This window comes from Acartia tonsa, chromosome 2 (assembly GCF_053477335.1).
Source record: "Acartia tonsa isolate MP-2025a chromosome 2, ASM5347733v1, whole genome shotgun sequence".
NCBI classification, from domain to species: domain Eukaryota; kingdom Metazoa; phylum Arthropoda; class Copepoda; order Calanoida; family Acartiidae; genus Acartia; species Acartia tonsa.
Genome location: NC_137261.1, coordinates 49,694,011 through 49,711,688, shown reverse-complemented (window position 1 = coordinate 49,711,688; position 17,678 = coordinate 49,694,011). Strand labels below are relative to the sequence as shown.

The 17,678-nt window shown below is 31.2% G+C and overlaps 2 protein-coding genes across 6 annotated transcripts in view; one reads left to right on the top strand and one right to left on the bottom strand.

Annotated features, from left to right (window-relative positions):
* The window catches only part of lig (ubiquitin-associated protein-like lingerer), a 498,059-nt gene that overhangs the window by 331,142 nt on the left and 149,239 nt on the right, over window positions 1-17,678 (bottom strand). The gene's annotated exons all lie outside the window — the stretch shown is intronic.
* LOC145312067 (uncharacterized) lies at window positions 10,159-14,187 on the top strand. Of its 2 annotated transcripts, XR_013876890.1 has the most exons (7): window positions 10,159-10,261; window positions 10,817-10,902; window positions 11,364-11,445; window positions 11,701-11,782; window positions 11,927-12,002; window positions 12,225-12,298; window positions 12,516-14,187. XR_013876890.1 is itself a non-coding variant. In XM_080151201.1 (6 exons), the coding sequence occupies exons 1-2, from the start codon at window positions 10,465-10,467 to the stop codon at window positions 11,424-11,426; spliced, it is 501 nt and encodes a 166-aa protein (XP_080007327.1). In that variant the 5' UTR covers window positions 10,349-10,464; the 3' UTR covers window positions 11,427-11,445; window positions 11,701-11,782; window positions 11,927-12,002; window positions 12,225-12,298; window positions 12,516-14,187. The 2 variants fall into 2 exon arrangements, 1 of the variants encoding a protein (XP_080007327.1); XM_080151201.1 differs by lacking the exon at window positions 10,159-10,261 and having other exon boundaries at window positions 10,349-10,902.

Genomic DNA, 17,678 nt, shown 5'->3' with positions numbered 1-17,678 from the left:
AGGCATGTAAAATATCAACAGATAACGGTAGCACGGCGGTTTTAACAATATCTCAGTAATGTGCAGGTTTCCAGCTCTTCTGCATAGTTCAATTTAAACACATAAGGCCAAAGATATTATATCCAAAAAATCTTTTGTCAAAGTCTACTCTAGACCTAGTGCCAGTCAGTTTTCTAAAATCATGCATTTTACAACTGTTAAAAATGAAATCGCCAGCGCTAGGTGTAGAGTAGACTTTGACAAAAGATTTTTGGGATATCATATCTTAGGCCTTATGTGTTTAAGTTGAAATATGCAGAACACCTAAATTCACCTTCCAAGCCATTCTCTAAGCATTTTAATTTTTTTGTTGAAATAACGGGATTTCAAAACTGCCTTTTGAAAAGGCCTAAAAAATTTCTTTTTTTGTCCCTTTTTTCACTGTATATAGTTACAACTTATTAAGATATTATTCTCAGTTAAAAAAAAATTGGCGCTTCCAGCACCAAAACAGGCAGTTAAACTTCTGTACCCCTACTTAACCCCCTGACAGACCCCCTCTCTATCTCGGCTCCTGTTACAGATAGAGACGTAAAACTTTTTTCTAGTTGTTCATGTGTATTTTTAGAGAATTACTTTTTCTAGTCATAGCGGTCAGACTGCTCCTTATCCGCTTTTTAGTGGCCAGCTGCTAAATATTAAAACAGCTGTAGAGCGGCCAATTTTAAAGCTAAGAAAACCAAATTTTATGACAAACTAGTATTTTTTATAATAAAAAAATATCTTTTCTGACCATCACTGAAACGCGACAAATAATGGTAACTGCCAATTTTGGCGGTGAAACAGCGGTTGGCAGCGCTAAATAATATTTTTATCTGTTTATAGTTTCAACTTATTAAGATATTATTCTCAGTTAACAAAATTGGCGCTTCCAGCACCAAAACCGGCAAAAACAGGCAGTTAAACTTCTGTACCCCTACTTAACCCCCTGACAGACCCCCTCTCTATCTCAGCTCCTGTTACAGCGGTTGGCAGCGCTAAATAATATTTTTATCTGTTTATAGTTACAACTTATTAAGATATTTTTCTCAGTTAAAAAAAATTGGCGCTTAGCAGACCCCCCCTCTATCTCGGCTCCTGTTACAGATAGAGACGTAAAACTTTTTTCTGGTTGTTCATGTGTATTTTTAGAGAAATACTTTTCAGGTCATAGCGGTCAGACCGCTCCTTATCTGCTTTTTAGCGGCCAGCCCTAAATATTAAAACAGCTGTTGAGCGGCCAATTTTAAAGCTAAGAAAACCAAATTTTATGACAAACTAGTATTTTTCATAATAAAAAAAATACCTTTTCTAACCATCACCAAAAAATGACAAATAACGGAAACCGCAAATTTTGGCGATAAAACGGCGGTTGGCGGCGCTAAATAATATTTTTTTTATTTAGAAGCCGGTTTTGGTGCTGGAAGCGCCAATTTTTTTTTAACTGAGAATAATATCTTAATAAGTTGTAATTATAAACAGATAAAAATATTATTTAGCGCTGCCAACCGCCGTTTTACCAACAAAATTTGCGGTTTCTGTTATTTGACGTTTTTTCGGCGATGGTCAGAAAAAGTTTTTTTTTTATTATAAAAAATACTAGTTTTTCATAAAATTTGGTTTTCTTAGCTTTAAAATTGGCCGCTCTACAGCTGTTTTAATATTTAGCGGCTGGCCGCTAAAAAGCGGATAAGGAGTGGTCTGACCGCTATGACTAGAAAAAGTAATTCTCTATAAATACACATGAACAACTAGAAAAAAGTTTTACGTCTCTATCTGTAATAGGAGCCAAGATAGAGGGGGGGTCTGTCAGGGGGTTAAGTAGGGGTACAGAAGTTTAACTGCCTGTTTTTGCCAGTTTTGGTGCTGGAAGTGCCAATTTTTTTAACTGAGAATAATATCTTAATAAGTTGTAACTATAAACAGATAAAAATATTATTTAGCGCCGCCAACCGCCGTTTTTCGGTCGATGGTCAGAAAAGGTATTTTTTTATTATGAAAAATTTGGTTTTCTTAGCTTTAAAATTGGCCGCTAAACAGCTGTTTTAATATTTAGCGGCTGGCCACTAAAAAGCGGATAAGGAGCGGTCTGACCACTATGACTAGAAAAGTAATTCTCTAAAAATACACATGTACAACCAGAAAAAAGTTTTACGTCTCTATCTGTAACAGGAGCCGAGATAGAGGGGGGTTCTGCTAAGCGCCAATTTTTTTTATCTGAGAATAATATCTTAATAAGTTAACTATAAACAGATAAAAATATTATTTAGCGCTGCCAACCACCGTTTCACCGCCAAAATTGGCAGTTTCCGTTATTTGTAATTTTTCAGGCGATGGTCAGAAAAGGTATTTTTTTTATTATAAAAAATACTAGTTTGTCATAAAATTTGGTTTTCTTAGCTTTAAAATTGGCCGCTCTACAGCTGTTTTAATATTTAGCAGCTGGCCACTAAAAAGCGGATAAGGAGCGGTCTGACCGCTATGACTAGAAAAAGTAATTCTCTAAAAATACACATGAACAACTAGAAAAAAGTTTTACGTCTTTATCTGTAACAGGAGCCGAGATAGAGAGGGGGTCTGTCAGGGGGTTAAGTAGGGGTACAGAAGTTTAACTGCCTGTTTTGGCCGGTTTTGGTGCTGGAAGCGCCAATTTTTTTTTAACTGAGAATAATATCTTAATAAGTTGTAACTATATACAGTGAAAAAAGGGACAAAAAAAGATATTTTTTAGGCCTTTTCAAAAGGCAGTTTTGAAATCCCGTTATTTCAACAAAAAAATTAAAATGCTTAGAGAATGGCTTGGAAGGTGAATTTAGGTGTTCTGCATATTTCAACTTAAACACATAAGGCCTAAGATATGATATCCCAAAAATCTTTTGTCAAAGTCTACTCTACACCTAGCGCTGGCGATTTCATTTTTAACAGTTATAAAATGCATGATTTTAGAAAACTGACTGGCGCTAGGTCTAGAGTAGACTTTGACAAAAGATTTTTTGGATATAATATCTTTGGCCTTATGTGTTTAAATTGAAATATGCAGAAGAGCTGGAAACTTGCACATTACTGAGATATTGTTAAAACCGCCGTGCTACCGTTATCTGTTGATATTTTACATGCCTGGCGCTAGGTCGCCAGTAGAGATAGAGAGCTGAAATTTTGTACATATATTTCTAGGCCCCTAAAGTAACTTTTTAGGTTAGCAGAAGATTGAAATTCGAAAAAGGGTATTTTCATGAAAAGATCTAATGTCCACGACAAAACTTTTTTTTTACTTTTCCAAAGAATTCAACGTTTTACACTTTAACCTATTCACTTAGGTAATAGTATTTATTTTTGCATCCTAGCATCCTAGCATCCGAGGGCTTTGATTCTAAAGTGACCCAAAGATAGCTTTAAAACCTCCAAAGATTTTTTTTTAAAATACTGTTATTTAACTTTATAAACTTATCATAATCATACCAAATCAAATAAAACTAAATATAAAACAAGGATGACAACATCAATAAAACGAAATTCTCAAAATCAGACGAACAAATGAACATTGACAAACATAGAATGACTTTAACTTTTATATTAAGAGTATTAAGATAATTTAAACATATATGAATTAACAATCAGCGCATCTTTTTATAGACATTTTTAGCTACAAAATTTTTTTTTATAAAAGATATCGACCTAAATTTGAGAATAATCCCCATCTGACAAGAACTAAGAAAAAAAGTTATTTTCTTCAACATATTCATGTAACTTTTTGCTTAATGGAATAAAACTTTGTGTGCTACAGTAAGGCAGACTGACAATAGTTTCTTTCTTTATTATTAATAATAATCTTATATGGATTTAGTTTTACGGTTCTTAAATCAAGTAGAATCCATACCAATAAAAAGGTATGAGAATAGCGGACACCATGGAAACTGTCCCAATTTTGTATAACTTTTGCGGAACATGTTCCAGTTACGTCATATTTTTCTTTCCCGAAAAAGGGAAGGGGGGAAGAAAATCTCTTCAAAAGAGATGGGGAAAACCCCCTTTTCTCCCATCTCTTTTTTCTTCCCCCCTTCCCTTTTTTTTCTTTCCCCCTTCCCTTTTTCGGGAAAGAAAAATATGACGTAACTGGAACATGTTCCGCAAAAGTTATACAAAATTGGGACAGTTTCCATGGTGTCAGAATAGCGTACTAATTTTATTACGTGGCTTAATTTTGCTCTCTTGCTTTTTCGTTTATGGTAATGGATTTAAAGCATGCATGTGTAGTATGAAAAGGGGAAATTTCTTATCAAACTAGGTTGCTATTTCCCCTCTAATTTGTTGGTCAACTCGTTCATCTAGTAGGAGGGGATGGGGTAAGTGGGGGATATGGATGAGATTGTTCTTTTAGCCTTCTACAAGTTTCACTTAAGTACATGAAAATCTGGTGTAAGATCTAAAAAATAATATATCTATTTCTATGTTTCAATTTATTTAGAAATAGCTCTTTTTTAAAAATAAAAACAATTAAAAATATAATCAGGGCTCGTCAGCTGTGCCTTCAGCCACACGTAACAATCTGTAATTCTATTGTGGAATTGATTAAAATTCACAGTAATTTTGGGTTTACTTTCATTGTATTGAATCTAACATTCTAAAATTAAATACACTACCAAGAAAGTTAATCTTGTGAATGTTAGTTTGCCCGACTGCGGTATGCTCTGTGAATATGACAGCATACAGATATCAGTCCAGACCTTACACATGAACAGGATCTGTGAGAAAACTAAAAATATTTTTTTAAATGACATATTTGGGGTATAAAAATGAGTAATAATCATGTTTTAAGTCAGCTGAGTGGATTGAACAAATTAACAATGAATTGTGATTTATGCTTTACCTCTATATTTTAGCAAAAATACTGAATATTAATAAACCTTGAATGAGTTGTACAAAGCTATATCGTTCAAACTTGCCAACAAATAATTCAAATCTATATAAGGGATATTTTTTATTATTACAATTGGTGGTTAATTAATTTAACGTCAATTGACTCATCCCTGAAGATATCTAGTTTACCTGGAGTTCGTTGGGTGTTAAGTTTCTTCGTCAGTCTGGAAGGCAGATAAATAGACTGTATTCAAATTAGAAACTTAAATAAATCAAATGTTTACTTTCCATGTTTCCATGTTTACATATCCCTATATCCCTGCTTTGTATTCATTACCATTTCTACTTTTACACATATTTTCTTTTACACAATATTCATTTCATATTAGTACTTGGTAATACAGTCTTTTCTATGTATGTATCTGCCTTTTTTTGTTTCAAATTTCACACATTACAATAACACATACATATCAATAATACAAAGTAGAATGATGTCTGTCCGTCTGTCTGTCTGTCTGTCTGTCCGTCTGTCTGTCTGTCCGTCTGTCTGTCTGTTCGTCCGTCGGTCTGTCTGTCCGTCCGTCCGTCCGTCTGTCCCTTAAGATCTCGGTAACCACTGTACCGATCGGATTCTACTCTTCAGGGAATATACCTACTGGTCCTGTGGTGGTTTTAGGCTACTTTCTTGGGGGTTGGGACACCCCCAACCCCCAAAAAAACAAAAAATCCCCCCCCCCATTTTTTTTGTAGAAGATTTCCTTGGTCCTTTTGCGTATTTCGCCCAACAATTTTTTAAATCACCTCTTGGGGCAAAGCCCCTAGAGGCCAGGGGCTAGGATCTAAGTGTGTGTGTATCAAAAAATCTCTCTAACCACTGAACCGATATGGTACTCCTTGTACTCCTTGTACCTTCCAAGAAAATCGCCCCTACAATTTTGTTTTACTATTCCTTTTAAAACTAAAATAAAAGTGAGAGGACGACTTCCTTCCCACCCTCAAGTGCCCCTTGAGGCCTCTTGTGGCGTAGTATTGAAATATGAATTTCAATAGCATAAATTAGATTAGTACCAATCTTGAATTGTAAAAATGTTGCAAAATACCTTTTAACCTTTTTTTTTAAATTATTCTATTTACTAAGTATAGACGTCCAAGGGAGCGGGGACAAGTAAAGAAATGATTAACCTCCTCAAACTTTTAAAACCCTAAGTTTGATCCCCTCAAAAAATACCCCACAGACCTTTGAAACCACTCATTTTACCCCCCTCACAATAAAAAGCTTGGTCGTCCCTGCTGAGTAGTTTAGTCTTTACCTTTTTTTGTCTTTTCTACAAATCTATTTGTAGACAAAAAGATTTTAGAATTTGTTATATAATTAAGTATATATATGTATAAATTTTAATTCATTTATACAATACAAATTTAACAACAATATTTCTTGGAGACATTGAATAGAATAAAAAGAATAGCATAGTAATAAACCCAAGGACTATAATTTAAAACTTGCAAATACAGAAAATTTATCATTTGTTGTTATAAAAAAGTTGGATTTGACGTAAGATTACCATGTACTCCAAAAAAGTTAAATTTGTAACTGGCAAAAGTAATGATCTACCCCATCTGCAACCTTTACCTCATCCCTTCAACTCCTACATACGTGAAAATATAGATTTTGGGGTATCCTATCAATAATAATACCATAAAGATTTGTAGTTTTTTGCTAGATAACATATGTAATAACACCAACTATGTTTTTTTCAGTTAATTATTTTTTTTATTTATTCATTGTACTATATCCATGATAAAATTATCCAATATTGTTTCCCCACAACTAATATGAGATATAAAAATTGGTATTAGGGTCACTTTTTGTCTGAGCGGTCCAGAGATTCAGAGCCAACTTTTTAAAAGCTTTATTAGAGTTCCTCATAATATGACAAACTGTTTAAGGTATATTCTTATTTAAAAGTAACATGATCTCTGTATGACTGGCTGTCTATCTCTAACAAAGGATCTTCCTATCCGCTGAACTGATATGGTTCTCCTTTACAGTGTAGCTTCTCATAGAGCCTAGCTAATATAGTGTATAGCTAATTTATGAAAACTAAAAAATGAAGGGGGGAATAGATTTTTGTTCCCATAATCTCAAGTACCCCTATAGGCATTTAGGGACCTAGTTTAATATAATTCATTAACATGTGGACTAACTAAAAAATAGATGAAACCAATGATCTAAAGCGATAAGCCATTGGCCAATGATGATACACAAAATTCCCTCTTCTATTTATCACAATTATTGGTCAAGACGTTTTGACACTCAACTTATTGAAACAACCTATCTAAATTCATTTAAAGCCCCTAATGTTATTAGGCCAACGAATAAGAAAACGTTAATAAACAATTTGGGGACTAGTGTAATAAGAGCCTGTTGTCCCCTTAAGGACAAAAGGTTAATTTACAGACATAAATTAAAGTATTTTGAACAATTTATTTTGCAGCCGTACTAGCTCTACACCCCTGTCGTGTCCTTTCAACAACAGATAAGCAATATCCATATTTCAGCCAGTTCTTTTATCTACAAAAAGGATTTCAATTTATGTATGTATTTACATTTACTCAGGGACTGGGGAAGTTCGCAGATACATGCTGCAAATATGTCTGGCACATGACACTAATAGTGAGAGAAGGAGGGAATGTTTTGGTCTATAAACAGATGCAACTAACTACCATGCATAAGGAAAAATGATAAGAGGATGAATACTCACCCCCTTTTCATGGTAAAATACTACTTCCCCATCCCTATATTTTTAAAGAAAATTTAACAGACGAAAATCAAAAGCCGCCCAGGGCTTTTTGTATGTCAATCATAAATAATAATGTGAATAAAAAGAAAAGCGATATTTAGCAAACAGCCATGGGTGGTCAGAATCAGCTGAATGTTTATTATGAAAAAAATTTCCCCCTTTTTAGAAATGAAAGGATTCATCTTTCATGCACAATTTTTTTAAAATAGAAATAAATTCTTTGTAATTTTTAATTAAAACATTAAAACGACAATATCTAAAAGAAAAAAGTAAAAAAAAAATATTTTTTTAGATGTTGTTATTTTAGTATTTTTTATATTTAATAACAAAATTTTATTTTTATTTTTAATTTAAATATTATATTCTAATTATTAAAGCTTTACATATTAATTTTGTAATCCTCCTATTTAAAAAGTGGTGGAATAGCAATAAAATTTAGCGCGGCAACAGCGCTAATTAGGCCCCTGGGCCCAATGCCTATTTTCGTCTTCTAGTTGCTTCGATTCCTCTCTTTTATTTTTTTCTCTATGCTACCATGCAAATGACAAAGTTCGTGCATTCAAAGGGTTGGTTGTCTGTTGGATGGTACTTAACTGAATGGTTGTTAAAGTATTGCATCCCATTACACGCGGATGATCCCTTAAAATCTAAGGAGAATCTCGCCTTAACGCGCGAGGTGATCAAAAAAAGCTAAGATGAACAAATTAGAAATCAGAAACAAATACCATTCACAGACCAAAATGAACAGGTCTTCCAATATTGATGTTATTTTTACATTTCTTTATCCCTGCATATATTCAATATTTTCAATTTTATTTATCGAATTGAATATTTGTTTTCTTTTCTAATCTTTTCTTTCTTTTTCAGATGCTTCAGTTTGATTTCTTTTATCTCATTATCATATTCTATCATATTGTAAATTACAATAATTAACGGAATTACGTAAAAGGCCATTATCTCTTTACAAGCGAAGCCACACTATAATTCTAAAAATCAGTCTGCCTTTCCGTCTGAATTGTTTTGGGGCAAATTTTCTCGGCTCCTATATAAGAAATGCATTTGAAACTTCTTATCAACATTCCCATATTTATTGGGCATTGTGAAATATAAAACATTCCAAAACAAAATTAAATTACTAGATTCTTTTTGTTTCGTACATATCTTTCAATAATCTATGATTCGCTAGGTAACTATGGATGTTGTCATCCTTTAAAAAAAAAAAAAAAAACATTGGTAAAAAAAGAAAATTCTATTCTGTCGCGAGAAATAAAACTTTTCTATTAAGTATTTTTAATATTTATTTAAAATATTTAAATATTTAAATAAATTCTTAAATAAATTTAGTTTCATAGTCTATATGCTAAATTGTTCAATGTAGATTAAAAAAGGTCTGGGGTATAAGTAAAAAGAAGATAAATCACGGAACATTGTATTAAGTTTATTGCAGGTTAAGAAAAAAAATTGAACTTATTTATCACATTTTTAGTTACATTATAAAAATATAGTGGCTTCGCCCCTAGCCTCTGGGGGCTTTATTTCGAACATGTTTTTAAAAAAATATATTTTGGTGCTGCGAACCATAAATTTATGGGTTATCCATAACGCTTTCTTTTAATCATTTTTTTTTTTTTTTGGGGGGGGGGTGTCCCACCCCCAAGAAAATAGCTTAAAACCACCACATTACCAGTAGGTATATTCCCTGAATAGTAGAGCCCATTCGGTTACCGAGATCTTAAGCTTTAGATGGACAGACAGACATCGTTTTACTTCGTATTATAGATTGTCTAATGTCTAATACAGACAGAACAATCTATGGAACAATTTGAGTTTTAAATTAACATCGACCTAGCCTATGTTTAAAGTTTAAATTTAGCTAAAATTAAGACATCTATGTAGCAAAAGTTAGAAATACAAATATTTGGGGAATTCTTTGGTAGATAAATGCAAAAGTATTCATTTAACTGTTAATACATAATCTAAAAATTCTGTTTTAGGTATTTAAGCCCCTTCCTGGACACATATCGATTGAGGGGGGAGAGGCAGGGTAAGAGCGGCGTTCAACATGCCCCATTCAGATCGTTTAGAGTTAACAAACATTTAGCTTAATATTTATTTTCAACTTACTTCAATTTTAAAAGTTTTTCTGTTATATTAAATTATGCTTTCATTGACCTTGCCCTCTCTCCCTGCTTGTATGTATATAACTCGGAGTGTGCTTTAAGAATTTTAAACATGGATTTAGACACAGAGAAAAATTATTTCTCTGGATAAAGTGTCCCTTCACATTTGCTTAAACATGCAAATACTCTTTTTTTAATAAAATATGAAGGATGTCTGTATAGTTTTGTTACACAAAAGATCTCGGTAACTACAGTACCAAATTGGTTCTGGTTTTCATAAAATCTTAGTTTGATTGATCCCAGGCATATTTAAAATTATTGAGAAGGGTAAGTAACCCTTACAAATATAAAAAAAACCATAGCAGTTGAACAGAGAAAGCTCAGTTGAACAGAGAAAGCTGAACAGTGAACATTCATTTTTCTATATTCTCGACTCGGCTCATGTATTTGTGATTAAATAGATAGGTAAGCAATTTTTACACTAAACAATCAAATATATTTAATACATATATATTCATACATACTGACTAAAAAAGAAAGATAATACACAGAATAATTCCCACTACTCAATAAGCATGGATCAAAAATTCGAAAATCTAAAAACTAAATTGATAAAAGATTCATCCGATTTTGTACATGTAAACGACAGACAAAAATTCACTGAATAAATGACAAAATTACTCAATACTGAGCTTGAAAAACTCAAGCTAGAATTGGGGGTACTACCTAAAATACAACGAGAATTCGCTAAATCGAAAAACTGCTTCTTCTTAGCCACCCAAAATGACCAAAATACAGAGGAAATTGACAACATAGTTAGGGACATCCTTAATGATGGACTTGAAAAAAAAACGGACGGAAAAACAGACACAAAAAAAGAGATTGAAAAATCTTTCCCAAAAATGATCAACAACCCACCCGTTAAGATTCCCATGGGCGGAAAGACGGACAAGAAAGAGAAGAAAAAAGCAGGTTGTCTCTACAAAATCTCTTTTACTAACAATAAGTTCAATCTTTCAGATGATACAGGCTATTATCCAGCTGAAATCTTTCTGCTGGGTCTTGCAAGCTTTAACAAGAACAAGGAGAAACAAGATTTTGTCCAGGTAACTAGAGAGATACCCCACTGTGCTAAACAGCACGTAAAAAAGCTTAATGAAAAAGCTTACAAACTTCGAAAAAAGAACTATAAAACGAGACAAAACATAGACTTCAAAACATATAGATACACATTAGAAATCAAAAAAGCCGGCGAAAATTGGCAACTACTAACTGAAGTTGCAAATGCTTTTAAAACCATCAAAAAAGATTGGGAAGAGGCAATCAAAATACCCTATGTACCATATGAAAGAAAAAAAGACAATTAAATATAGAAACTAAAAAGTAATACATGATTGTTACATACTAATTATTAATTATTACTTTCTTACACCTTATGAATATTATCTTCCTTGTTAAATAAGAGCAAATTCTCTCTCTATATCGTCCTCCTTGCAATTAGAAAGCAAAAAATTCTCTCTCTATGATGACGTAATCTTATATCCACTAAAAAAAATATTTATTTCAGGCCAGTAACTACGATAACACCAAAAACAACAGTACTGTTAAAAACAGCAAGAACAAGGATTAACTGCTAACATTTAATAGAGGTAACTAGCAAATTTGAACTTTAATACTATACAATAAATAAATCACCTATTACACACTTATAATAATCTAACATTCTATATAACTAACAATTACACTTTAACATTCCTTATGACTAACAAACCCTATTACATTAACTAACAGTTTTATTTTCCCATAGGAAAAAATATTAACTGAACATAGCTAATATTGTTTACACTGTGTATTAACACTATAAAAAAAATAATATACATATACTAACTATGTTTATTTTTCAGTCAGACACTCGCCAAATTGACAAAGAAACAACACTGCAAGATTCAACATTGTGTGGTTTTTTTTTCACCACCCAACTGGAAGGTAACTACAATAATAAAACTTAATTAAATCTTTTTTATGTCCATTAAGATAAAGCATTACCTAAAAAAACCAGAAAATCCGTTACAACTCTATATAACCACACTATAAAAAAAATATATTCATTTACTTATACTTATATTTCAGCCAACACCAGCTGTAGAACTACACCACCTTTCAAGACAACAAAATGTTTTGGTCTTTTTCACCACTCTACTGAAAGGTAACTTTCATAATAAAAAATTAAATGATTAATTTAACTGTCCACTAAGTTAAAATATTACCTTAAAAATAGAAAACTCGTTGACTTAAAACTTATGAAACTCCTATCTTTAAAAATGAATAAAATTATGCTGAATGATTAACTCTAGCTAAAATTAACAACATTCATACTAGTTAACCACACTATAAAAAATATATTCAGTCACTTATACTTATATTTTAGCCGACACCCAGCTGTAGAACCACACCACCTGTTAAGACAAACTGTTTTGGTCTTTTTCAACACTCTACTGAAAGGTAACTTTCATAAGAAAAATTAAATGATTAATTTAACAGTCCACTAAGTTAAAATATTACCTTAAAAAAATAGGAAACTCGATGACTTAAAACTTATAAAATTCCTACAATTAAAAATGAATAAAGATATGCTGACTGAGTAACTCTAGCTAAAATTAACAACTTCATACTAGATAACCACATTATAATAAATATAATCATTTACTTTATATTTCAGCCGACACCCACCAGTAGAACTATACCGCCTTTTTAAGACAACAAACTGAAGACCATATGGAAATGTTAATTAATGCATTGATTGTCAACCAATCTAAATATGTTATTAATAAATTATTACATTAATCTTGATCATATTTTACTTAAAATAAACGAACTATGAACTATAAGAGTAACAAAAATAACAAGCTTAATACAAGCATAAACACAACAGTATCTCAATAAAATTTCTATTCTTAAGTAGACCTATAAGAGTGACAAAAATAACAAGCACAAATCTTTAAGTAACATAACAAATTATATTTAGTACTAAATTACATTTAACAGTAATTACAACTGAAAATTTTATTAATGGCATTAATTATCAACACATAACCAGTATATTAGTAAAAAAAAACTACTTCATGAAAGTATACATGAGTAATTATATACTCAAAATCTTATCAGCAACAGATAATAAATTTCAACACTTTCAAATACTTACCTACTGTAATATGTATGTTTAATAAAATATGATAAATTATTAAATTGCTTACCGTTTCCTAGTTTATTCATAAATATATTCTCCTATGGAGACTATTTTCATAATTATCCTCAAGGCGGGGGGGATAAAGGCAGAAAGGAAGGCTACAAAAACTAAAAAAAATATAAAATTTAAACATGAATGACATTAGTAATAATGTACAAGGATTACCAACTAATTTCCAACAAATAACAATAAATATCAATAATACTGAATCCAGTTATGTTGATTGCTCTCACATCAAAAACCTAAAACACTTCAGCATAGCTCATCAAAACATTAGGAGCATTGACAAAAATTCAAATAATTTTCTATATCTACTAAATGAATTAAACTCTAACATAGATATAATATGCTTCACAGAAGTATGGGGTAACATTAATAACCTTATCATTCCTGGATACCACGAACCAGCAACATTACTTAGAAAAAACAAAAGAGGGGGGGGGGGTTAGCATATACTGCAAAGATTACATAAACTTTAAAGTTATAAAAGAAATGACAGTTATAAAGGGTCATATTGAACTCCTAACCATCGAATATAAAACAAAAAACAAAACCAATATCCTTTCAACTCTCTACAGACCCCCTTCACAATGTACACATGACATCGAAAACTGCATTAAAGATATTAAACTGCTCTTGGAATATAAGGACACACATTTCCCAAACACTAACTATGATATACTTGGAGATCTAAACATGGACATCCTTAAATATAACACTATGGAAAGTATTAGAAAATTCTACCAGACCTTTGAAAATCAAAACATAATACCCCTAATCAACAGACCCACTAGAGTCACTAATAACACTGCTTCTATCATTGATAATATACTATCAAATAATTATAATAACAGTAAAAACTATATCATATGCAACTCAATTACTGACCACTTCTTAATCATTAAATCCATTCAAAAAACAGATATCACCTACAAAAATACTACCAACACTTATCACCGCAGAAAATTTAACACTGACAACATAAACCACTTCTCAAATAAACTAATCAATGAAGACTGGTCGCACATTCTCAATACAAACAACACAATTGACAAATGGAACAAATTTTTCAATAAAATAGACAATATATTTAATGAATCATTCCCAAACAAAAAATACACCTTAAAAAAAGATAAAAAAAAAAGACACCAATTTTTCGCCATGGATAGATGACGAGATTAAGAAACTATTCAAAATTGAAAGGAAATTATACCTTAAAAAACTTAAAAGTAAACTACCTTTACATAACACACAACACGTAGAGTTTAAAAAAGAGCTACAATCCAAAATTAGGAAAGCTAAAATTAAATACTATGAAAATGAATTCAAAAAAACTAAACACGACTCCAAAGCTATGTGGAGATCAATCAACAAAGCCACAAACAGACACACTAATAACAAAAAAAATACTAAACCTGACAAAATAATAATTAACAATAAAGAACTAACTGAAGATATCGACATTGCTACAGAGCTAAACAAATTCTTTAACGGAATTGGTACAGAGCTATCAAATAAAATTCATACAGACAATACAAAACAACAAGAATACATAAATAACATACATGAACAAAACACTAGGTTCAAATTCAAAAACATAACAGCTGATGATATAACAAAAATAAATAAGACACTAAAACCTAAACTATCTGCAGGACCAGATGGAATCCCAAGTGTCATAATCAAAACCATCTTACAAAAAATACCCAGAGTATTAGCTAATATAATAAACAGCTCACTACATTCAGGTATTGTTCACAACAGATTAAAAGCAGCAATCATCGTTGCAATCTACAAAAAAGGCAGCAAAACCGATCCTAACATTTACAGACCAATCGCTCTTATAAATGCCATTTCCAAAGTGCTTGAAAAAGTTGTTGCTCACCAACTAAGAATGTACTTAGAAAAAAACAATATACTTTCATGCAAGCAATTTGGATTCAGATCATTACACTCATGCATACATGCAATGATTGCAACTATGGAAAAAATCGAAAAGGACAAAGATAATAAGATGTCAACATCTTCCATATTCATAGATCTTACCAAAGCATTTGACACCGTTGACATAAACATACTACTAACCAAACTAAAAAAAATAGGAATACAAAATACAGAACTCAACTGGTTCAAAAATTATTTAAATGGCAGAACACATACATGCAAAATCGGAGAAAAATTCTCCAACTTTCTAGCTTCAAAAATTGTGGTGCCACAAGGATCAATACTAGGACCATTACTTTTCATCATTTATATAAATGATTTACCAGACATGATCAAATGTTTCATAAATCTCTTTGCAGATGACACCATGATTGCAGTAAGTGGCAAAAACAAAACAGAAATAGAAACCCTAGGAAACACTATAATGGCAGAAATCACTGAATGGTTCAACCACAATAAACTAACCCTAAACCCCACTAAAACCAGAATTATAAATTTCAACACAAAACAAGAAATTAACATTAAAATAAACGATACCATCATACAAACTGTTAAAAGCAATCACATTAATACTCAAGAATCCTCTTTCAAATTCCTAGGATTTCTATTAGATGAAAAAGCAAATTTTAATAGCCACATCAATAAAACAATAAGTAAATTAAATACATGCAATCATATCTTAAGAAACATAAAAAAAGAGATTCCAACAAAGCAAAAAATACTATGCTACAATGCACTAGGTAAGCCTTTCATAGAATATGGAATTAGCATTTGGGCACCAAACAACACAAAAGCTTTAAATACAATCACTACTATACAAAAACGTATCATTTTGAACATACATGGATCATCCAGAAGAATCCACACTGAACCACTCTTTAAGAAATACAAAATTCTTAAATTCAAAGATCTAATCACATACAATAACCTATTAATAGGACACTCCGTTTTCTATGAATACGCACCAACTGCAATTCTAAACTTAATAAAAAAAGAAGTTCCACATGAGAGACTACGCAGGAATATTTGGAACTTGAAAATAAACGGAGCAAACAAATCATCTATAACAAAATTTACCATTCCCAAAGACTGGAATGAACTAAATATAGAATTAAAACAAATAAAAAACAGAAAAAAATTTTAAAAAGCAATACTAAAACACTTTATAGATAAATACAAACTATTCATAAACTGTAGCGATCATAATTGCAATATCTGCTACTAAAACCTACACAATAACCCTTGTACATGTCCATAAAATAATTACTTATAAACATACTCTCAGCCTTCAGCCTGCCTTGTCCTCCGCCGTCTTCTCACAATCAGTAACATGAAAATTATAATTAAGTCATGGGTAAACCTACTATAGTATCTATTATACAAATGTAGTGCCATGATCTTCCTAGTTATATTTAATATCTTATTATTGATATTGTTTATTCAATGTAATGAACTTATATAATAATTGTTATAATTAGTGGAATTAATAAATATCTATCTATATGATTTTGGCGAATGCTTTGGAAGAAGCCAATATTATATTTTAATTAAGATTTATTGTTAGGTTTTGCGGTACAGATTTATAATTACTTAGATCTTACATAGATTTTTATGTTCTCTAATGAAAAGAAACTTATAGCGTGCTAAAATAACAAATAACGGTTTCCCCCATCCTCTATCCCCTATAATCCTCTCTACTGGATTAACGAAATGCCAATAAATTAAATTGGAAATGGCAACCTAAATTGACGACAATTTCTCTCCTGAAATATATTCCACGTATATTCTACACCCATTAAAACTTTTATGACGTACAGCAATGGACTTTACACTTTCTTAATTTATATTTGCTAAATCTTTAAGTTATGGCTAATTCTAAAGGACACACTTACATTTTTCCAGTCATATTTCATCTATGTATTTACTCTAGAGTATATAAAAATAAATATAATACATTTAATACATTTACATAAGATAAATAGTTTTAATTATAAATATGCAAAATTACAAATATTTGTTGTTGCAATTTTAAATTGTTTATGGCCATTTAATCTTATCTCATTCGTATTCTTTCCTTGTGATATTATTAAATTCTAGTTTAATACTCTAATAATAAAGTATTTTAGGTAGAACTAATATTTACAATACACAAAAAAATAATATAAAAGTAACGAAACATACGTTGTTGTATCTGTCTGTTGATCTGTGTGAACTTAGGTAATGATATCCTTTTAAAAGCAAGGCTTTTCTATAATTAGGGTCGTCTACTAGTCCGTTCGTCTGTAATTGTAACTGTATTTAAGATTTTTTAAAAAAAATTTATGTACAATTTTGTTAAAACTCAAACACTTGTATTCTGCTGATTCAGTTCTGACAATCTACAGGATTAATGCTATTTTGTCCTACCGCTTCTGAGCTTTGCTTTCATGAATGTTGATATCCTTGTTAATACAACAATTTTAATTCTCACTGTATTTTTAGAAAGGCCCCTAGAGGCCTCTATGTTCATATCAACAAGTATTCACAAAAAGAGATGAATGTATTGATTCATTTTTATTAATTGTCAGCTAAAGAGGCATATATTCAGCTAGATCTGTTATTATAGTAGCTTTTTTTAAAGACTTTATATTATAAATTTAAGAGAAATGTCGGGATAGGATAATGAAAGATATGAAGGATAAAACTTCATAA

Coding starts and splice junctions, on each gene's coding strand:
- LOC145312067 (XM_080151201.1), top strand. CDS start 10,465: ATGACAAAATTACTCAATACTGAGCTTGAAAAACTCAAGCTAGAATTG. Junction 10,903..11,363: donor AGAAACAAGATTTTGTCCAG/GTAACTAGAGAG, acceptor TATTTATTTCAG/GCCAGTAACTACGATAACAC.